General features: G+C 49.1%; 1 protein-coding gene across 1 annotated transcript in view; it reads right to left on the bottom strand.

Moving 5' to 3' along the window:
• The window catches only part of UNC5D (unc-5 netrin receptor D), a 66,878-nt gene extending 52,583 nt beyond the window's left edge, over window positions 1-14,295 (bottom strand). The window contains exon 1 of the mRNA XM_082072584.1: window positions 14,079-14,295. Within this exon, the coding sequence (XP_081928710.1) occupies window positions 14,079-14,178 (100 nt within the window). The 5' untranslated portion in view covers window positions 14,179-14,295. The remainder of the gene's footprint in view (window positions 1-14,078) is intronic.
• Window positions 14,296-17,259: the final 2,964 nt, after the last annotated feature.

The following is a 17,259-nucleotide window of genomic DNA, read 5'->3' as shown; positions in this document are numbered from 1 at the left end:
CCCGGTTGAGTAATGGCACATGCCAGCAAGATTTACCTATTTTAGATGAATCAAGTCTCAGAACAGGAAAGCTTCTTGCCTGAGGTCATTGCTAAAATCTCTCAAAGCAGATCCAAACCTCCTGCCTTTCAGTCTGATGTTTTAAGCCAAATGACAATTGCGCCTTCTGCATCTATAAGCCAAAACTACCCTGTGGAGTAGCCCTTTCGCAAAGATTATTTGTAGTGATTATCTGAAAACGCCACATGCATGCCATTAAAAAAGAGGGGTGGGGAGAAAAACAAAACGGGAAAAACCCTGTGTGGCTACGTTCAGCTCCTCCGAGCTACTTGACTAGATTATGGAAGGAAGAACGTCAAAGCCCAGACAGGGACTCGTGTTCGTCTCAAGCTGCCATTTACAGCTCTTTTGTCTCCCATCAGCACTCCGCTTCCAAAGAGAGCAGCGCTCAGAAAACACATCTTTGAGAGACGCGTTGAATGGCACAGCTGTCACCAGAGCTACGTGTTCGCACATTCGGAACTGGCAGACAGACTTTCATCCAGCATCCCAGACTGAGCCGTACCTTGTGTTTTAGCACCTGGGGATGCCAGTTTGGAAGGACAGATTCCAAAAGAGAGAACGCAAGCACGGGACTGTCAGAGCTGCAGGAGTGCTGCCGCCTGGGGCCAGCGCCCCCAGCAGCGCCTGCTGAGCCTCCGGAACCTTTGGGGTTCCCTCTCCTGCTCTGGGTTCCCCTCTCCTGCTCCGGGAGGGGTTCCCTCTCCTGCTCTGGGGGTTCCCTCTCCTGCTCCGGGGGTTCCCCTCTCCTGCTCTACGTGGTCCCTCTCCTGCTCCGGGGGGTTCCCTCTCCTGCTCCGGGGGTTCCCCTCTCCTGCTCTACATGGTCCCTCTCCTGCTCCGGGGGGTTCCCTCTCCTGCTCCAGGGGGTCCCCTCTGCTGCAGGGCTCAGCTTTAGCTAAAGGCTGGAACGGCAACACCTCAATCTCCCCAACCAAAGAACAGCAAAACAACACAGGAGTTGTGTCATTTTCTTCCAGGGACTTTTCACGACTTCATTAAAGGGGTGGAAGTTGTAAGGACATTTTCATCAAAGCTCAATAGTAAAGACAACACTTTGAAAAAAGCAAAAGAAGGAAAAGGGGAAACATTTACTGAGCGATAGAGATGGGTGGGTAGGGGGCAGCAGGGAGGTGCCCACAGTCTTGAGTTGGCTATATGCCAAAACAGAAACCTTGGGGAAGTCTCCTCATTAGCTTACATGGATTCACTACTGCTGCACTCAAAATACTGCAGGTGTCGTGAAACACTGAAATCTTCTCCAGGCAGAGGGGCTCTTACAAGAGAAGCTGTCAAGGAAGCAGTTGCAAAGTATCAAACTTCAGACAGACAACGGCTTCATCAAAATAAAGCATTCCAAGTGGGCTTCCCCTCCTCTGAAGAACACGAGCGAACCTTCCGAGCGCACATCAGCGCTCGTTCCCCTGCCCTGTACCCAGTTCAGGATATTCTTGGCTGGAGCTGGCAAAGCAGAAAAGTTACTGTGGACGTTTGAGTTAACGGGCAATAATCGGGACACGTTTACGACATTCTCAAGCGTTTCAGCTTGTCTGCAAGAAATGACAATGTGTTAGCAGTGCGCGTTTCCTATCTGCAATGGTAGGATCTGTTTCCAAAAAGGTCCTGACAGTCCTTTTTTAACAACTACAGTAAACAATCTGCTTCCCGTCAACAGGAACGCTGGAAAGAGCAGCTCCGGCAGCAGCTGCCGCGGGCAGGCTGGGCGCCCCCCGAGCACCCCGGCCCTGCGCCATCGCCACGGCTGCTGTGGACCCACCAGCACGACTCAGGTGGGTATGGGAGCAACCAACCCGTTATCTCCAACTCCAGAGCATCTGGCAGATTCCTGTTTGTAGTTGCAAATTATGACAGGTCCTATTCTGAGTTCTTTTTAGAGTGTTCTAAATGCAATTCCATCCAACGACTCGGAGCTCTGTGGACTTCTTCAGAGGTTTTGTAGCTGCTTTATGAAATCTAAAATGATCTCTACTCTCCTGAACGCATGCACTAGTACACAAGGCATTCAAGCTTTTTCATCAAGCAAAGAATATATTACCCACAGATATTTAAATAACTGTATCACCTATAGGAGCAGTTTCTGACATTTTCAAGTGACAGCAAGTGCTGGAGGCAGTCAAAGCACAATTACGTATTTGACAATTATGTCATCGTGGTTAAGCAGCTCGGATGGTTTCGCATGCCTTTGAGAGGGGGCTGCAGAGCAGAGGTCACGGTTTATGAAATCCATTGACAGCAGTAATCCATCTAAAAAAACCCTGGCTCACATGCAATTAAATCATTCTTTAAATGGACAAAAGCAGCACAACGCTCCTTTAGCGGACGCTGCTGCCATTGGGTGCTGAGGGCAAGCTCAGCCAGGCCGCGCCTCCCCGCTCCCCGGGACCCAAAACCAGAGCTGGGCTTTGCACCCCGGGACACCCAAAACCAGAGCTGGGCTTTGCACCCCGGGACACCCAAAACCAGAGCTGGGCTTTGCACCCTGGGAGACCCAAAACCAGAGCTGGGCTTTGCACTCCCAGGGAACCCAAAACCAGAGCTGGGCTTTGCACCCCGGGACACCCAAAACCAGAGCTGGGCTTTGCACCCCGGGACACCCAAAACCAGAGCTGGGCTTTGCACCCCGGGAGGCCCAACACCAGAGCTGGGCTTTGCACTCCCAGGGAACCCAAAACCAGAGCTGGGCTTTGCACCCCGGGAGGCCCAAAACCAGAGCTGGGCTTTGCACCCCGGGAGACCCAAAACCAGAGCTGGGCCTTGCACCTGCGGTCAAGGCAGACAACACTCATCTGATGGATTCCACAACAGCTTTAGGAACAAGCAGATTAATTGGGAATAAGAATTCCTGGAGCTCTTCCCCATGTCACCCGTGTTTTTATCTTTGACAGCAAATCAATACTGGCTGTTAATTCAAAGCTTAGCATTTATGTGGTCTTACATGCTCATGTAGAAAATGAAGGGCAGTGTTTATCCAAAAGCTGTTCTGTTTTTTTACAAAAAGCATGAAATTGGATTTGTGGGACTAATTAAGCGTGAGATGGCTTCTTTTTTGGTGCCTTCAGTATGTTATTGTCAGCATTGAGACACCTCAGAAATCCAAAGGCATCTTGCAGTCAACCGCCTATGGAAGTAACATGGGATAGATTTTATTCTGAGTGTATGTAAAAAAATGCAGGATCAATCATCATCAGGTAAAGTAGCGCTGTTGTGTCAATTATAGAAGGTATAATTAACCACAGAGGATCACTGTCTTCGCAGCATTTGGTAAATAAAGTTTTACTTTTCATCTGTCAAAACACCCATGTTTAAGCCAACTTTTATTGCAAACCTCCTTGCAAGTACCTCTAGATCACTGATCCGCATCACACACGCACCGGGGCCCACACAAGGAAGGAACATAAAGAGATGCAAATCTTGCAAGTTTAGCAAATGTTTGCAAATCAAACATGGAAGAAACCCAGCCCTGGAGCTTCTCAGGAGCTTTGTCTTCAATGGACTGAGCACATTCCCCGGCTTCCAGAGCAAATGACTCTAATCACTTGTGTTCCTGAGTGAGTACATTGCATCAGCAGGACTGCCGGACTCATTGGGCTCCACCAGATATAGAACAGAAAAGCTCATAACGTTCTCAGCCATAACTTTAGCAGGATAAAAAAAAGAGTAAATAGGCCTGAGAAGTCACATGCTGCAGATGTCATTTAGGAGGGGCTATTTTTATACTTCAATTTTAATGCAATTTAACATATTAAACTCAAAATGGTTCCTTTGAGATGCGCCGCAACATTCCGACTTTAACAGCTTCCCCAGTCTGAATGACAATGCACTGAAGCCTCGCTGTGTGCCAGTATTTTATTATGCAAAAAGTCATTCTCATTTAGGTTTTGATCCATTTTATGTTCCTTGACACAGATTAAGTTATTACAAAATTAATGAAAATTGTCTGCATGACAGCAGATTTTTTTCTTTGGGCCTGCTAATATAATTACCCACCCACAGAAGAGAAGGAGAAATGAAGAGAGGGTCTCTATTACTGACAGATACTGCCCTACATTTTTAACACGGGGATAAGAACCTGCTGTCAAACATGCAAATCATCTCCAAGTAAGCGCCTTCCCAAGGGGCCGTGTTTACAACAGATAAAGTAGTAATGGGGAATGCAGCAACTTGTGGTGTTATATTGGCAGGAAACAAGGCAGCAGCGAAGCAAATCTCCGGTGAGGCTGCGGCGCAACGTCCAGCGTCGCGACTCCCCGCCAGCCCAGGATCGGGCCCATCACTGCGCCTCCTCCAGAACCAAAACTAATGCCCCTGGGACTCGGCCTGAGACAAGGACGGACGTCACGTACCATTATGAAAGAGTATTGATTACTACAAAAGGAAGAAAAGTCATTTAGCTGATGATTTGGCTTTCTCCTGTATTTAAGAATGGGAAACACCCAGCATTGCCCCTCAGGAACCATTCTCAACAGCAGCACCTAACGAGGCAGTCAAAAGACACGACTGGCTCCTCTAAAGGCATTTAATTCACACCAAAATGTCACTGCACCTGATCAGAAAAGTGCTGATTAGAAACGGAGCCCATGCTGCTGATAGCGCCTTGACCAGAGTATCCAAACCCCGACTTGCTGGTCCTTAGTACCAATTTCTTCCCATCTTACTCGGGTGTCGTGCCCGGGTCCCTCTCGGCTCGCAGGACACGAGTTGAGCTGTTAATCCCGCTCCGCTCCAGGCACGGCACCTGCACCAGCTCCAGCGCATTCCAATGGCTCAGCTGCCTCCAGTGCTGGTGGAGCCCGTTTGTGATGATAATACCATTAAACAGTTGTCAAGACGGATTTGAGAGAAGACAGCAGTTTAAGGTTCCAAAAAGCGGTTCTCAGCCTTTTATGAAAAAACTGGGAATCCGTAAGACAAAAATATTCTTTTGAAGTTTCTTTTAGAAGCGCAGACATTGAGACATGACATTCATATTTCTGATAAGCAATAATTTATTAGTTCACAGCCTTACTAAGAATTTCTCAAACTCTGTAAAGCCAGCACTGCTCTGTATTTTTTATCTCTCACGGCCAGACTGACACAAAGAACTGTCTGATAGGGATATTCATAGGTGAAAGGCATCTATTTGGGTCATCTATTCCGCTCACCTTCAAGTGCAGAATTATTTCTGGTAAAATATTATTTATATTAAACTCTCTGGGGCGAAGATAAGCCAAAAGAGGACAAAAGACACATAGGAAATGTTTACCTGGACACTTAGAACGGCAAGGCTGGTGGGTTCAGCACCCAGACTCTCCCAAAAGACCTGAGGAGGCCAGGGCAGCGCTGGGGGCGGAACACGGGGAGGGAATTGGACAATCGTGGGCAGGAGCACAATCCAGGCCACGTGTCAGACCATAAACAGCACCCTTGGTCTGCAGAATATAGTGTAAAACATTTAAAGCCATGGTTGCACGCCCTGTTGATGCATGCTATGGGGTGGCTTATGTCTTGATTACAAGCAGCGGAGTGTATGAATTCCACCCGTATTTGCTCGTCAGCTGGATGTTTTCTGCGGCTAATTGGAAGCCCACGAGCTGTGCCTGTGGGAAGCCGGCAGCGCCGCAGCCCCGTCCCCAGAACGTGCCTTGGGAAGTGTGACAAAAATATGCTAAAAAATGGAGAGGAGAAGGAGGAGAGTCCAATAAGCAGTGAAACAGTCCAGGTTATTAACTAGTGCAGGCTGAGAGAAAGGAGCTGGTACTGCTCAAAATCCACCTTTGCTCATTAGCCGTTGCTGAGACACAACTGAACGTGGCACTGGCAACCGGGGTGTGTTCAGAACGTGCTGCAGGGCAGGAGCGTTTCACAGGCGGAAAGAGCTGAATGGTTCACCGGGCACAGAAAGGTACTGGCCATAAATTAGAATATTGCAGCCCTCTTCATGGGTTTCAGACGTTGCTTCCCGGCTGATATCACACGTGGATTCCAGGACACGCACGTAAAGCCTGAGAAAGCATTTGAAATATAGATCTTCCAAAGGGTTTAAAAAACAAAGGCCAGGTTCTCAATGGCTATGGTTTCATCCGTGGGGGCTCAGTGCCACCATTGTGGGCAACAGCAGGACTCTGGATGTGCCTCCAAAACATTTAGTCTTATTTTATATGAGTTAAGTCTCTAAGAAAAACAGCAAATAGCCTACGCCATGCGTGTGCAGACAGACAATAACATCTGGTCAGCAAAAAGGTCCTTCACCTTTTGCCTCCACTGCCCCTTCGTTCAGCCAGAAGATGCTGGAGAACATTTATAGAGTGTTTCAGTAAGAGCACTTTCAAAAAATACAGAGGTAGAGCAGTCAGTTTTCTGTCCCCGCTCCTTTCACTATCGTTGCTCCTGCCCTTTGAAAAAACACAAAATCCCTCAAGTGCTTTCATATCTTCAAGGGGCAGAAGTGCTAAGGAGCACGGCTGTATTTCAATCGGTTCCCGACTGCCGGGGCTGTTCTGCCTGCAACGGCAAAGCCAGCCAGGAGCGTCACGTCGCTGCAGACACGGCCGTACATCAGAGCCATCTCCATTGATCTCTGGGCTGTCTTCTCAAAGGACTAAGGATCTGCTAGTTCTGAATTTGGTGGGAGCATCAGTCCAGCCATACGTGGCTCAGACGGTTTCACCAGCCGGTGCCCCACTGCCGCTCCCGGGGGCTGGCATCGCTACAGCCGCCTTCGTTTCCACGTACAAACGACTGACATCTCATGCATGCCGCAAAATCTTGTGATAGCCTTCTGGTGAAGAATTCAGCACGTAACGCGAGAGGGGAATTTATTTGCTGTGACTGATATCTGACACCACGTGTTCCCCCTTTACCACAGCACTTCTGATCGTTAAACCTCAAGACCTTTGCGAGGGCTTTATCCCAGTTACTGCAGTCAACAGCTCCAGCTCAGGCTCCGTCCAGAATCGCAAAGCTTCTCCACCTCTTTGTACCTTCTCCTCCGCCACCGTCTGGGGAGGTGGAAGGAAGATACACGTGTTCCCACTCTTTGAGGCATCAAATGAAGGTACATCTGTTTGTCTCAAAAAATCTTAACGCCTCACTGTCCACTCCAAGAGCTGGATGAAGAGATGACAAGGAGATAAGAATCTCAATCTTCAGGGCCTTTTCCTTATAGCGGGGAACACCAATGGGACTTTCACTGCTCCTGTTATGGAGCAGGAGGGTGATCCTGATCTTTGCTCTTGCTGTTCCAATCTCTCACTAATTGCTCAGAAGGGAAGCAAGGAAGGCTGGCATGGGCTCCAGTTACAGCTCTCGAGCTCTCACTGTTAAGTCATGCTCAGTATAATACAACTTGAAATAGAAAACACCACACCATCTTTATGAAGAACTGAAGGTGCCAGGATGAGGAGCTTGTCTTCAAGTGACTGAAGCAAAGTTATCAACATAAGCCAGGTACCACATTACAAACTCTCAGATTCAATCAAAATAGAGCAGGGATATTTAAATTGTAGTCTAAATTAGATCTGTAACAATCTTCACGGAAATAGGCAAGTCAAGTAGCAAAGTTATCTTTGGAAAAAATCTATTAGCCGTAATGGAATGATAATCCTCTTAGATTCATTGATGCTGACAGATTAAATACTTACAATTCATCTTTTATTTTGTTAGCTCGTTTGACACAAAATAAGCCCTACATTTTTAATATCATAGTGGGAGCAGAAGGAGTTTTGCTGTTGCTGCGGCAAATTCAGTATTAATGGAATGCCTCTGGGTGTTCAGTGCAACTATAAACTACGTCACCAGCTGACAACTGGAAAGAGTAACTTGCTCCCAGTTTTAAGATACTACAGCTATGTGTTAGAACCTGCAGGGCTCTGTCCGGCCAGCCAGGGTGGATGCGGCAGAGAATCTCACCTCGTGCTGCTGCTTCTCAGCTTCAGATACACCAAGTTATTCACTTTGGGATCTACAGACTTGACCCATTGACTGTATCAGCGTTCTCTGGTTTATAATGGGAACTAAGAGCTTTGTGCACTGCTGTACTTACCACTGCAGTACTTGTCAGCTACTTTCACTCTTTTTTATAGAATGGAAATTACTGATCATTTGCCTATGAACCATATAAGCAGACTCAAAAAATCTTAAAAATGCATAATTATCCAGGGAAAATAATTACACTCCAGAATTAGAAAGCTATTTTAACAAATCCATATTTTTTCAAAATTCCTAAGCCCTGAGAACTACACGATGTGAATAACAAGCTCAGGACTTTCTCTGCAAGGCTCAGTGAGGACACGGTGCTACAAACCAAAAAGATACGAACCAGAAAGTTCCAACTGAAAAGCAGCATTAGCTATGTCAGCAGCAGTGAACACCTTATAGTACATCACCAGCAAATAGCTCCTGAATTAGATGCTGAAGTCCATGTTTCAAAGGGCAATGGCTTAGCACAGATGTGCAGCGGTTCTAAACCCGGCCTAGAACAGCCACCCTGAGCATCTGTCACCACAGCGGTCACAGGCGCGTCTGTTCAACCGCAAGGCAGAACGGGTTTATATGGAAGACTGAATTCAATTAATAGAGCAAATTTGTTTTTCTATAATGCAATTTCTCGTTAGGAATGGTGTACATATAGAAGCAATTTTGTGAATAACTGTTCCCAGGTTCTGAGAAATCTCCATGTTTGCTCTTTTTATGTTCATTGTCTGCCAAGAGCCAAGCAATTCAATTTCACAGGCAGAAGAGCTCACGGAGGAAAAGCGTTACATCCACAAAAGCACTTTCTGCTGAGAAAACCTAAGCATATCCAACCAGAGACAGGTAAGATAGCACTTTGTTAACCGTTTACGGACAGCAACCTGCATGGTGTTCCACTGCTCTGTGCAGCGAGCACTGAAACACACGCACACCAAACCCAAAACAGTTTCCTTTATCCTTGTGCCAATAAGGTTCTCATCAACCGGGAGCAGCTTTTTCTAACAGCTTTCTGACATTCAACACAGGGTAGACATCAAAGATATTCAATATGATTTTCATTCCAGCACAAAGGCAAAAAGCAGCTCTCACGGAAAGGCAGAAACCATTTTTCAGAAGTTTTCCTATTGTTGTTCCTATGGCTTCTTTAAAACAGGCATGGATAGGAAGAAACAGAGTGCAGCTACACTATTCCCATTCATTTCGATTACACTTTTTATGTCTAGACACATTAAATAAGCTTTATCTACACATTAATTGTGCTCTTTCATTACAGCATTTCAAGTCTCAAAGCATCCATCAGGCCTTCCAAGTGCAGAGCCCATTTCCAATTACACCAGCCACAGGGCAAGAAAAGTCAATTGTCACCTCCAGAAAGGGAAGCACGAAGCCACTTTCTGCGAGGCCAGGAGGGCGCTGGAGCCGGGGCCAGGAGGGGCTCTGGAGCCGGGGCCAGGAGGGGCGCTGGAGCCGGGGCCAAACGCAGGCACCGCCTTCATTTGGTATTGCTCTGCCTCAACACCCACCAAGTGTGGCACAAAGGATCCTTGCGTGAGCAAATTCACTAGATACTGCCTGATCATCCAAAAGCAAGCTAAGGCCACACAATACTACATGACTATTAGAGTTCTTTAAAAGTATAAATAGAAAATGAAACATCTTTGTATTCTATACAAATGAATCCGACCATCTGCTTCCCTGCAACAGCAGCAGCATCTAAAAGCAACTGAAACAGCAACCTCTGCTGTTAAAATTCTGTTCTTTTCCTCAGACTCCACCTGTCACCAGAAAGCAGGGCTGAAAATACACGAAAGACACATCAAGTGGCCCCAAGAAACCTTTGCACCGTAAGTAATTTTCCATCTTAGCATGTATTTGTGCTTGCCTTCCGTAACTCACTGGGAAAACATCATCAGATTAGTTCATATTCTGCCCTGCTGAAAATCTGTCTTGATCCAAAGTCCTCCCACTGTATGAAGATGGAAAATCTTCTTTCCTAGCAAGGAAAGCTCATTTCACCCTGTACAGATCAAGCTTTATTCTCTACATCTGAAGAGACAGAAATTACACATCTCTTGAGCCCATGTACGAGCAGGCAGATAGAAAATCCACCCCTTCCAAACCTCAGCTGCTCTGGCTGTGAACACCCAGCCCTGCCCAGCCCGGGGTGCTCTGGCTGTGAACACCCAGCCCTGCACAGCCCGGGGTGCTCTGGCCGTGAACACCCAGCCCTGCACAGCCCGGGGTGCTCTGGCTGTGAACACCCAGCCCTGCCCAGCCCGGGGTGCTCTGGCTGTGAACACCCAGCCCTGCACAGCCCGGGGTGCTCTGGCTGTGAACACCCAGCCCTGCACAGCCCGGGGTGCTCTGGCCGTGAACACCCAGCCCTGCACAGCCCGGGGTGCTCTGGCCGTGAACACCCAGCCCTGCACAGCCCGGGGTGCTCTGGCTGTGAACACCCAGCCCTGCCCAGCCCGGGGTGCTCCGGCTGTGAACACCCAGCCCTGCCCAGCCCGGGGTGCTCCGGCTGTGAACACCCAGCCCTGCACAGCCCGGGGTGCTCCGGCTGTGAACACCCAGCCCTGCACAGCCCGGGGTGCTCTGGCTGTGAACACCCAGCCCTGCACAGCCCGGGGTGCTCTGGCCGTGAACACCCAGCCCTGCACAGCCCGGGGTGCTCTGGCCGTGAACACCCAGCCCTGCCCAGCCCGGGGTGCTCTGGCCGTGAACACCCAGCCCTGCCCAGCCCGGGGTGCTCTGGCCGTGAACACCCAGCCCTGCCCAGCCCGGGGTGCTCTGGCCGTGAACACCCAGCCCTGCACAGCCCGGGGTGCTCTGGCTGTGAACACCCAGCCCTGCACAGCCCGGGGTGCTCTGGCTGTGAACACCCAGCCCTGCACAGCCCGGGGTGCTCTGGCCGTGAACACCCAGCCCTGCACAGCCCGGGGTGCTCCGGCTGTGAACACCCAGCCCTGCACAGCCCGGGGTGCTCTGGCTGTGAACACCCAGCCCTGCACAGCCCGGGGTGCTCTGGCCGTGAACACCCAGCCCTGCAGCACCTGCAGACTGAGCCTGTGTCACCCCCAAGGGCCGAGAAACACCAACTGGTTAGTAGACAAAGCCACAAGTACAGGAAGGTTATTTTCTGATCAGTTACAAAGCTAAATAACACAAATATTGATGGACAAATCGGCAGAAGATGCTACACAGCGCAGGGCGAGCGGAAGGTTCAAAGCCGAGCACGTGGTTTGTTGTTTTAATGAACGCTTTGTACTAAAGGAACAAAACATAACATTATCCAAATGGAGTGATTTGAGCAAGATCATATAAGAGATTCCTATAGCACCCATGTCTTGCCCTAATTCTCGTTTACTCCCGTATCACTCATTAAGGATACCTCATGCCCCCACCTAGCTGAGATATTAACGACATGCATACTTTGAGATCAAATAATTCAATATGCTGACACGGTGTGTATTGGGGCTGGCACGTCAGAAATATTTCACATCGCAAACTGTTGAAAGTACTTACAAATAATCAAACAGCTTTACTCTCAGCAGGGTACCAGGAACAGAGAAAGACAACTTGGGAGAGTCTAATAAAGCAAGGGAAATAACATACTTGCTTTTGGATGGAGGAATCAGGCCACCAAAGCCCTCCCGCTCCGTTAATGCTGGGTGAACTGAGGCAGAGCTGGTGCAGCAAAGCAGCACCATTCCCGAACGCAGCACCGGCGCTCGCTCCCGCGCGGCTCCGAGCTGCTGGCGAGCCAGGACCCCGCAAACACGGACAGAATTCGCAGATACACCAATGCAATCCTAGCGCGCTTGTGAGGAAACAAATGGGGCTCATCTAGTTTGCACAAGGACATTTTTAAATGCAAGACAAAAGGTACAATCGGGATGCAAATAAATTGCACACCGGGCCTGTCTTCACCACTAGGTTTTTTTCAGTATCAATAGAATTTGCTGGTTTTGCCTTTCTAAATCAAGCGTTACATCTCCATGAGCTCTGTTGATCAGAGGCTGGTTTGTCTTCTTGGTTCCTGGATGCAGAACAGTACTTCAAACCAGCAGATCTCTAGGCTGCACGTTATCAGTGCTTTTCTATTTTAAAACAACTTCAAAACCCCAACAATTTCCAGCCTAAGAGGAGACGCTTCACCAGCTCCCTGTCCACAGACCCACCCGTTTGCCATTAGGTGGCTTAGCAGAGCATCTTATCACAGTAAAATCAGCAGCAATATGCAGTGGCTACCACTGTACAGTAAGTGCCAGACTCCTGGAGAAGGAAATTCCCTAACCCGTGCTTATTGACAACAAAACATACCCAGATCTACGACCACCGTGTAACAGAGCTCTAGGCTTTAATATCAAGACACAAAAATACTAATGTCCACATTTTATAGAGATCTTTATCCAGATCCATGCAACCCAAAATTAGTTACAATGCATCAATGAGATAATGAATATTAGCGACTTTCTTATGATTTTCAAATTACCACCATGCCTATGCAATTTTTGCTGTAAAATAAAAGTCCAAAGCTACACATGTATGTTCATTCCCATAGATTTAAAATGCTGTGCAAAGGTATCTACAATAACTTCATTTTTCTTTAAACCTCGTTCAGAATAGAACCCTGGAATACAATAGGCAGCTATTGGCCGACTCCATAAACCAAAGTCTTGCAGCTCAAAGGGTTAACCGAGCTTAAGAGCTTAAGCCAAAGCTACAAGTAAACACTGTGCAACATCCCAACTCGGGGACTACAGCCACCTGGCTGATAAAAACCTACCGCTCCTCAGAACAACAGCAACACCCGCCTGCTCCAGCCTACAACTGGAAACGTCCTGCCCGGCAAACCGTAAGAAACAGTCGAAACACGTTCCTTAACAGCCCAGCAGAGTCATCCCGCTCCGCACAACCCGCAGTGCGAGATCTCGGGTGGCACAGGGCCCTATCCTGACCGTACTCCACGCGGTGCCAGAACCATAGGGCCATAATTTTGCCAGTGACACAAAAGCCTCTCAGATTTCCCCTCTGCTGGGCCAGTTTTGGACTCGAACGAGAGGACACAGCAGATGAGGTGGCAAAAACGTTCCCAGGAGCTGTGGGAACGTGTCACAACCCACCAGAGGGTGACACCCTACCCAGAGACCAAACCCAGTGCAGTCTGTACACAGGTAGATGGAAGCAGAGCCCCAGCAGGCAAAGACCCCACAGAGGGACTGGTGTCCAGACACCCAGAGGAATCTCTCAGGATTTACCAGGCTGATTACCCTGCTTTGCAAAAATGAGCCATTTGTAATGAACATACCACTACAGACTCTAAACACAGAAACTGTGTCTTATCAACAACAGGCACCTTCCTCCAAAAAGGACAACACGACACTAGAAACCCGCCCAGCCCTGCTTCCCAGGGCTTGTGATACCTGGAGATGTCCGGATACACCAGCCAGGATACCCGGGATGCAGGTGATGGGGAGCTGTTGACACCCTTTGGCTATTTGCCCTAAAGAGATTATTTCACTCAAGTGGTTTACCAGGAAAAAAGTTGAATAAAAAAAGGATTCGGAGCATCTCAAATATCCACCTTACACGTACATAAAAAACACACAAGCTCGTGCATATGCACATCCCACATCGGGCACTTGCTGTTTGACAGGCAGTTCCACCCTCACGGCCAGAAGAGGTCACCGAACCCCCCAAACCCCCCAGTCACTGCGATTATCGTGGATATTTCCTGAAGGCGATGTCCAAGGCACCCGGCACACGCTGGGCTCCCATGGACGCCCGTGCCCTCCGCAGCCCGGAGCGGCGCTGCCTGCCAGACCGCATCCCGGGATCCGAACACCCGCGCAACCGCGGTTCTCGCCCACCCCCGGCCCCGCAGCCCCTTCCCACGGCCGGGGTTTGCGGTGGTGTCCCGGTGTCCCCCGTTCCCGCACAGCCGGTCCCGCGGAGCAACCGGTGGGACCCCCCACCCGCCACCCCGAAGCGCGAGCGCTCCCGCCGCGAAGTTGCGGGGCTGGGGCGCGGGTCCCGCTCACCTCGCGGGGCAGCAGCCGCCCAGCTGCACAGCCCCAGCAGCAACAGCAGCGGCCGCCGCTCCGGGCGCAGGGGGCGGCTGCTCCTCGCAGCCCCTCGCATGCTGGCCCCCGCGCCTCCTGCTCCGCTCCGGCCGGTGCGAGGGGAAGGGGCGCCAGTCTCCTCCCGCTCCCTCCGCAGTCGAGCTCAAGCCGAATAATTCGCCTTTTTTTTTCTGCTTTTTTTTTCTTTTGGCTTTGTGCCTTTTTGCCTTTCCTCCCCCTCTCCCGCCCTTTCTCTCTCCAGATGCGGGGGACGCTGCGGGCAGGGGCTGCGCTCCGCTCTTGCGCTGCGCTCCGCGCTCCGGCCGCCGCCGACTAGCGCGCCCGCATCCCTAATGAGCCGCCCCTCCCCCGCAGCCAATTAGGGGCGCGCTGGGCGGGCTCTGCGCCGGGACCGGGGGGAGCGGGACCAGGTGAGCGCCCCCGGCCCCGCCCCGAGCCCCCCGGGTCCCCCCGAACCCTTCGGCTCCAGCACCGGGCGAGCGAGAGGGAAACGGCGGAAAAACCTCCCCTGCGAGCCGAGGCTGCAGCACAACGCGGTGAACCCGGCGGGGGCTGGATGTGGCCCCTCAGCTGCATTCACGGGGCTTCTCGACTTTCTGGAGCTTATTTTAGCCTCTCAGCCTGATAAATGCAGATATTTGGGCACAAACCCCTTAAAAAAGCAAAGTAGTACTATTATAACAAGAACATACAACAACAGCCGTCCCCCACACCCAAAGCAAACACATTTTGTGCCGTCTTTATTAATATTGCATGGGGCTGTGATCAAAAATTCTGTTTCTTGCCAGGAGTGTCACTGTTTCACTCTCCCTTCCCCCCATCTAATTGCATATCAATATTTTTATTATATATTTGTTAGGGAAGCATAACATACATCTAAGCGAAGTATAAGGCCAAAAATTCATCAGCATGCTCAAGGGAAATCGCTGCTGTTCTATTCTGAAGAGATTTGTTCAATAAGAAACTGGAAGACAAAGGCACCACTCAAAGAAAAGTTATCAAAGGAGCAACTTTTGGTGATGAAGAGGGTATATTCCTAGCCAAGATATTACAATGTCACATCGGTGTGCTAAATACCCCTGAAATACTGGATTTGCTCTCCATTTCCCTCTCTTTTGGAAATAAACTCCATTTTCACCAGGTGCCAAGACCATAAGGGCTTATTCCCATCCATCTTTACACCTGGGCCACTGTACCAAGTTCACTCTGCCCAGCGTCACACAACTGAAAGCCTGCACATGGCTCAAGTGTGAGGGGACTTGGTTACCAGTTATAAAATGTGTTGAAATCCTTGACTGATAAATTGTGGAAAAGTGTAGTAGGATTAGTTACACACACTCAGGAGCAAGGCCTGTCCCTCGGCCCTCGGGCAGGCGCCTTCGTGCTGTTTGCAGGAGGAAACAAATAATTAAAGCAAAAGGAATTTGTAAACAGAATTTTAAGAGGAAAAAAAATCAATGTCTGAGAACAGCACATCAGAAGATCTCTTCTTCCCTTTCTATCGTGAGTTTGCTGGACTTCAGCTCACAATGGAGAACAGAACTACAAAGGCAAAGAGCAAATACATGAAAAATACATATTTTTCAACAGCCTTTTAGGTCAAACATCAAGGACCAGCACTGGGAAGATACACAAGGAAGGTTTTACATGTCAGAACATCTAGCATGCTCCTTTAAAGTCCTAGCACGTCAGCAACACGGCCCTACTTTCTAGTGCATACATCCAGCCACTTTTGCTTCAAGCCCAAGTAATTATCTATTTTTGCCTATGCCACTGAGTCAGTGTTTGGTGCTTTTGATAAAAATATCAAGTTCTCAGTTTATAAAGCAATTATGATGGGGAAGGAGAGAGCGAAAGGAGAAAAAAGGGCAACAGCTGGTAACTTCAATCAGTGCACTTGGAAACATAAATAAGCACAATATTCCACAAAGATCCAGTCTCGGGGTGGAAGGAGAAGCAGCTTCGGAGCTGGTGGAATGCAGCTGGTACGTTCCTGCAGCATTGGTGCCCAGCGAGAACACACAGCACCCCATGGAAACAAAGCTCCGCAGTGCCTGGGATGTGCTGGAACGGGAGGAAAGCACGAGCCTGCATGTGTCAGTGTGAGCAAGAATGAGAGACGAGTCCAGTCCAGCCAAAGAGAATCGATGGCATTAACAGAGGAAAATGGAAAACAAATAATGCAGAAGGTGAAAATGCTGCAAGGAAGATGTTTGTTCTTCTCTAGCACTTCAAGGGTTAAACTTTACCATGAGCAATATTCACTTTATGAGCGAGTCCATGTTCCACATCTGGGATTCTAGATCTCCTAGAATCCGAAAGCCTAAAGTTTGATGCATCTGGTGAAAAAAGGGACACCGAACAGAAATCAAATGGGACAACCAGACAGAACCAAAGCAGTTTTCTTGAATACACTGATCACAGCAGCCACGTGCCTGGACAGCAGGAAAGTGCCAAAGGGACAGACAGACAGAACATGTAACCCAGAGTCTGCAGCCTCTGCTCTGCCTCCGCCTCACTCTGCTGCTGCTTCTGAGCACATCTCTGCCCCTCAGGTTACACCACTGAGCCGGTCGCTAAAGACGTTCCTACAGTCTTCAACCACATTAACTTATTCAACATGCAGCGCTTTACAAAGCGAAGCTGAGTTTGCAAAGGCGCTTTCAGTCTTTCTTCAGAAGTGCAGCATAAAGATTTGCAGCCAGGTGATTATGTTTTGTCTCTTAGTTGATGCATGACCTTGGAGTAACCCACCTGTGATGTGCAATAAATCAGAATTCCCATCACCTGTATGTCAGATAATAGGCTGGGGAGGGCCATTGTGGCGAGACAGCTGCTTCATTTTGCAGCTCCTGCAAATGAAAACACACCCTACACTTGTGCTTTAGGTCATTACTGAAGCCTAACTCCATCCTGGCCTATTGTTAGTTGTGGAGGTCTTTATCACAGTCATATTTATACATATTTTATAAAGCAATCCCAGAGGACACAAGAGCAGGGCTCAAAAGGAATTAGCCAAATTCATGGGCAATAAGCACATCAGTGAATATTAAAACCAATATATTGTAGGAGCAACCTCCATCCAGCTCAGGAAGAGCCCGTGCACCAGTGTTTGGGAGACGGGAGCGTGGAAACTCCG

The sequence above is a fragment of the Streptopelia decaocto genome (assembly GCF_964273445.1).
Source record: "Streptopelia decaocto genome assembly, chromosome: 25".
Taxonomy (NCBI): Eukaryota; Metazoa; Chordata; class Aves; order Columbiformes; family Columbidae; genus Streptopelia; species Streptopelia decaocto.
The sequence above is the reverse complement of the archived record's forward strand: the minus strand, read 5'-3'. Positions and strand labels throughout refer to the sequence as shown.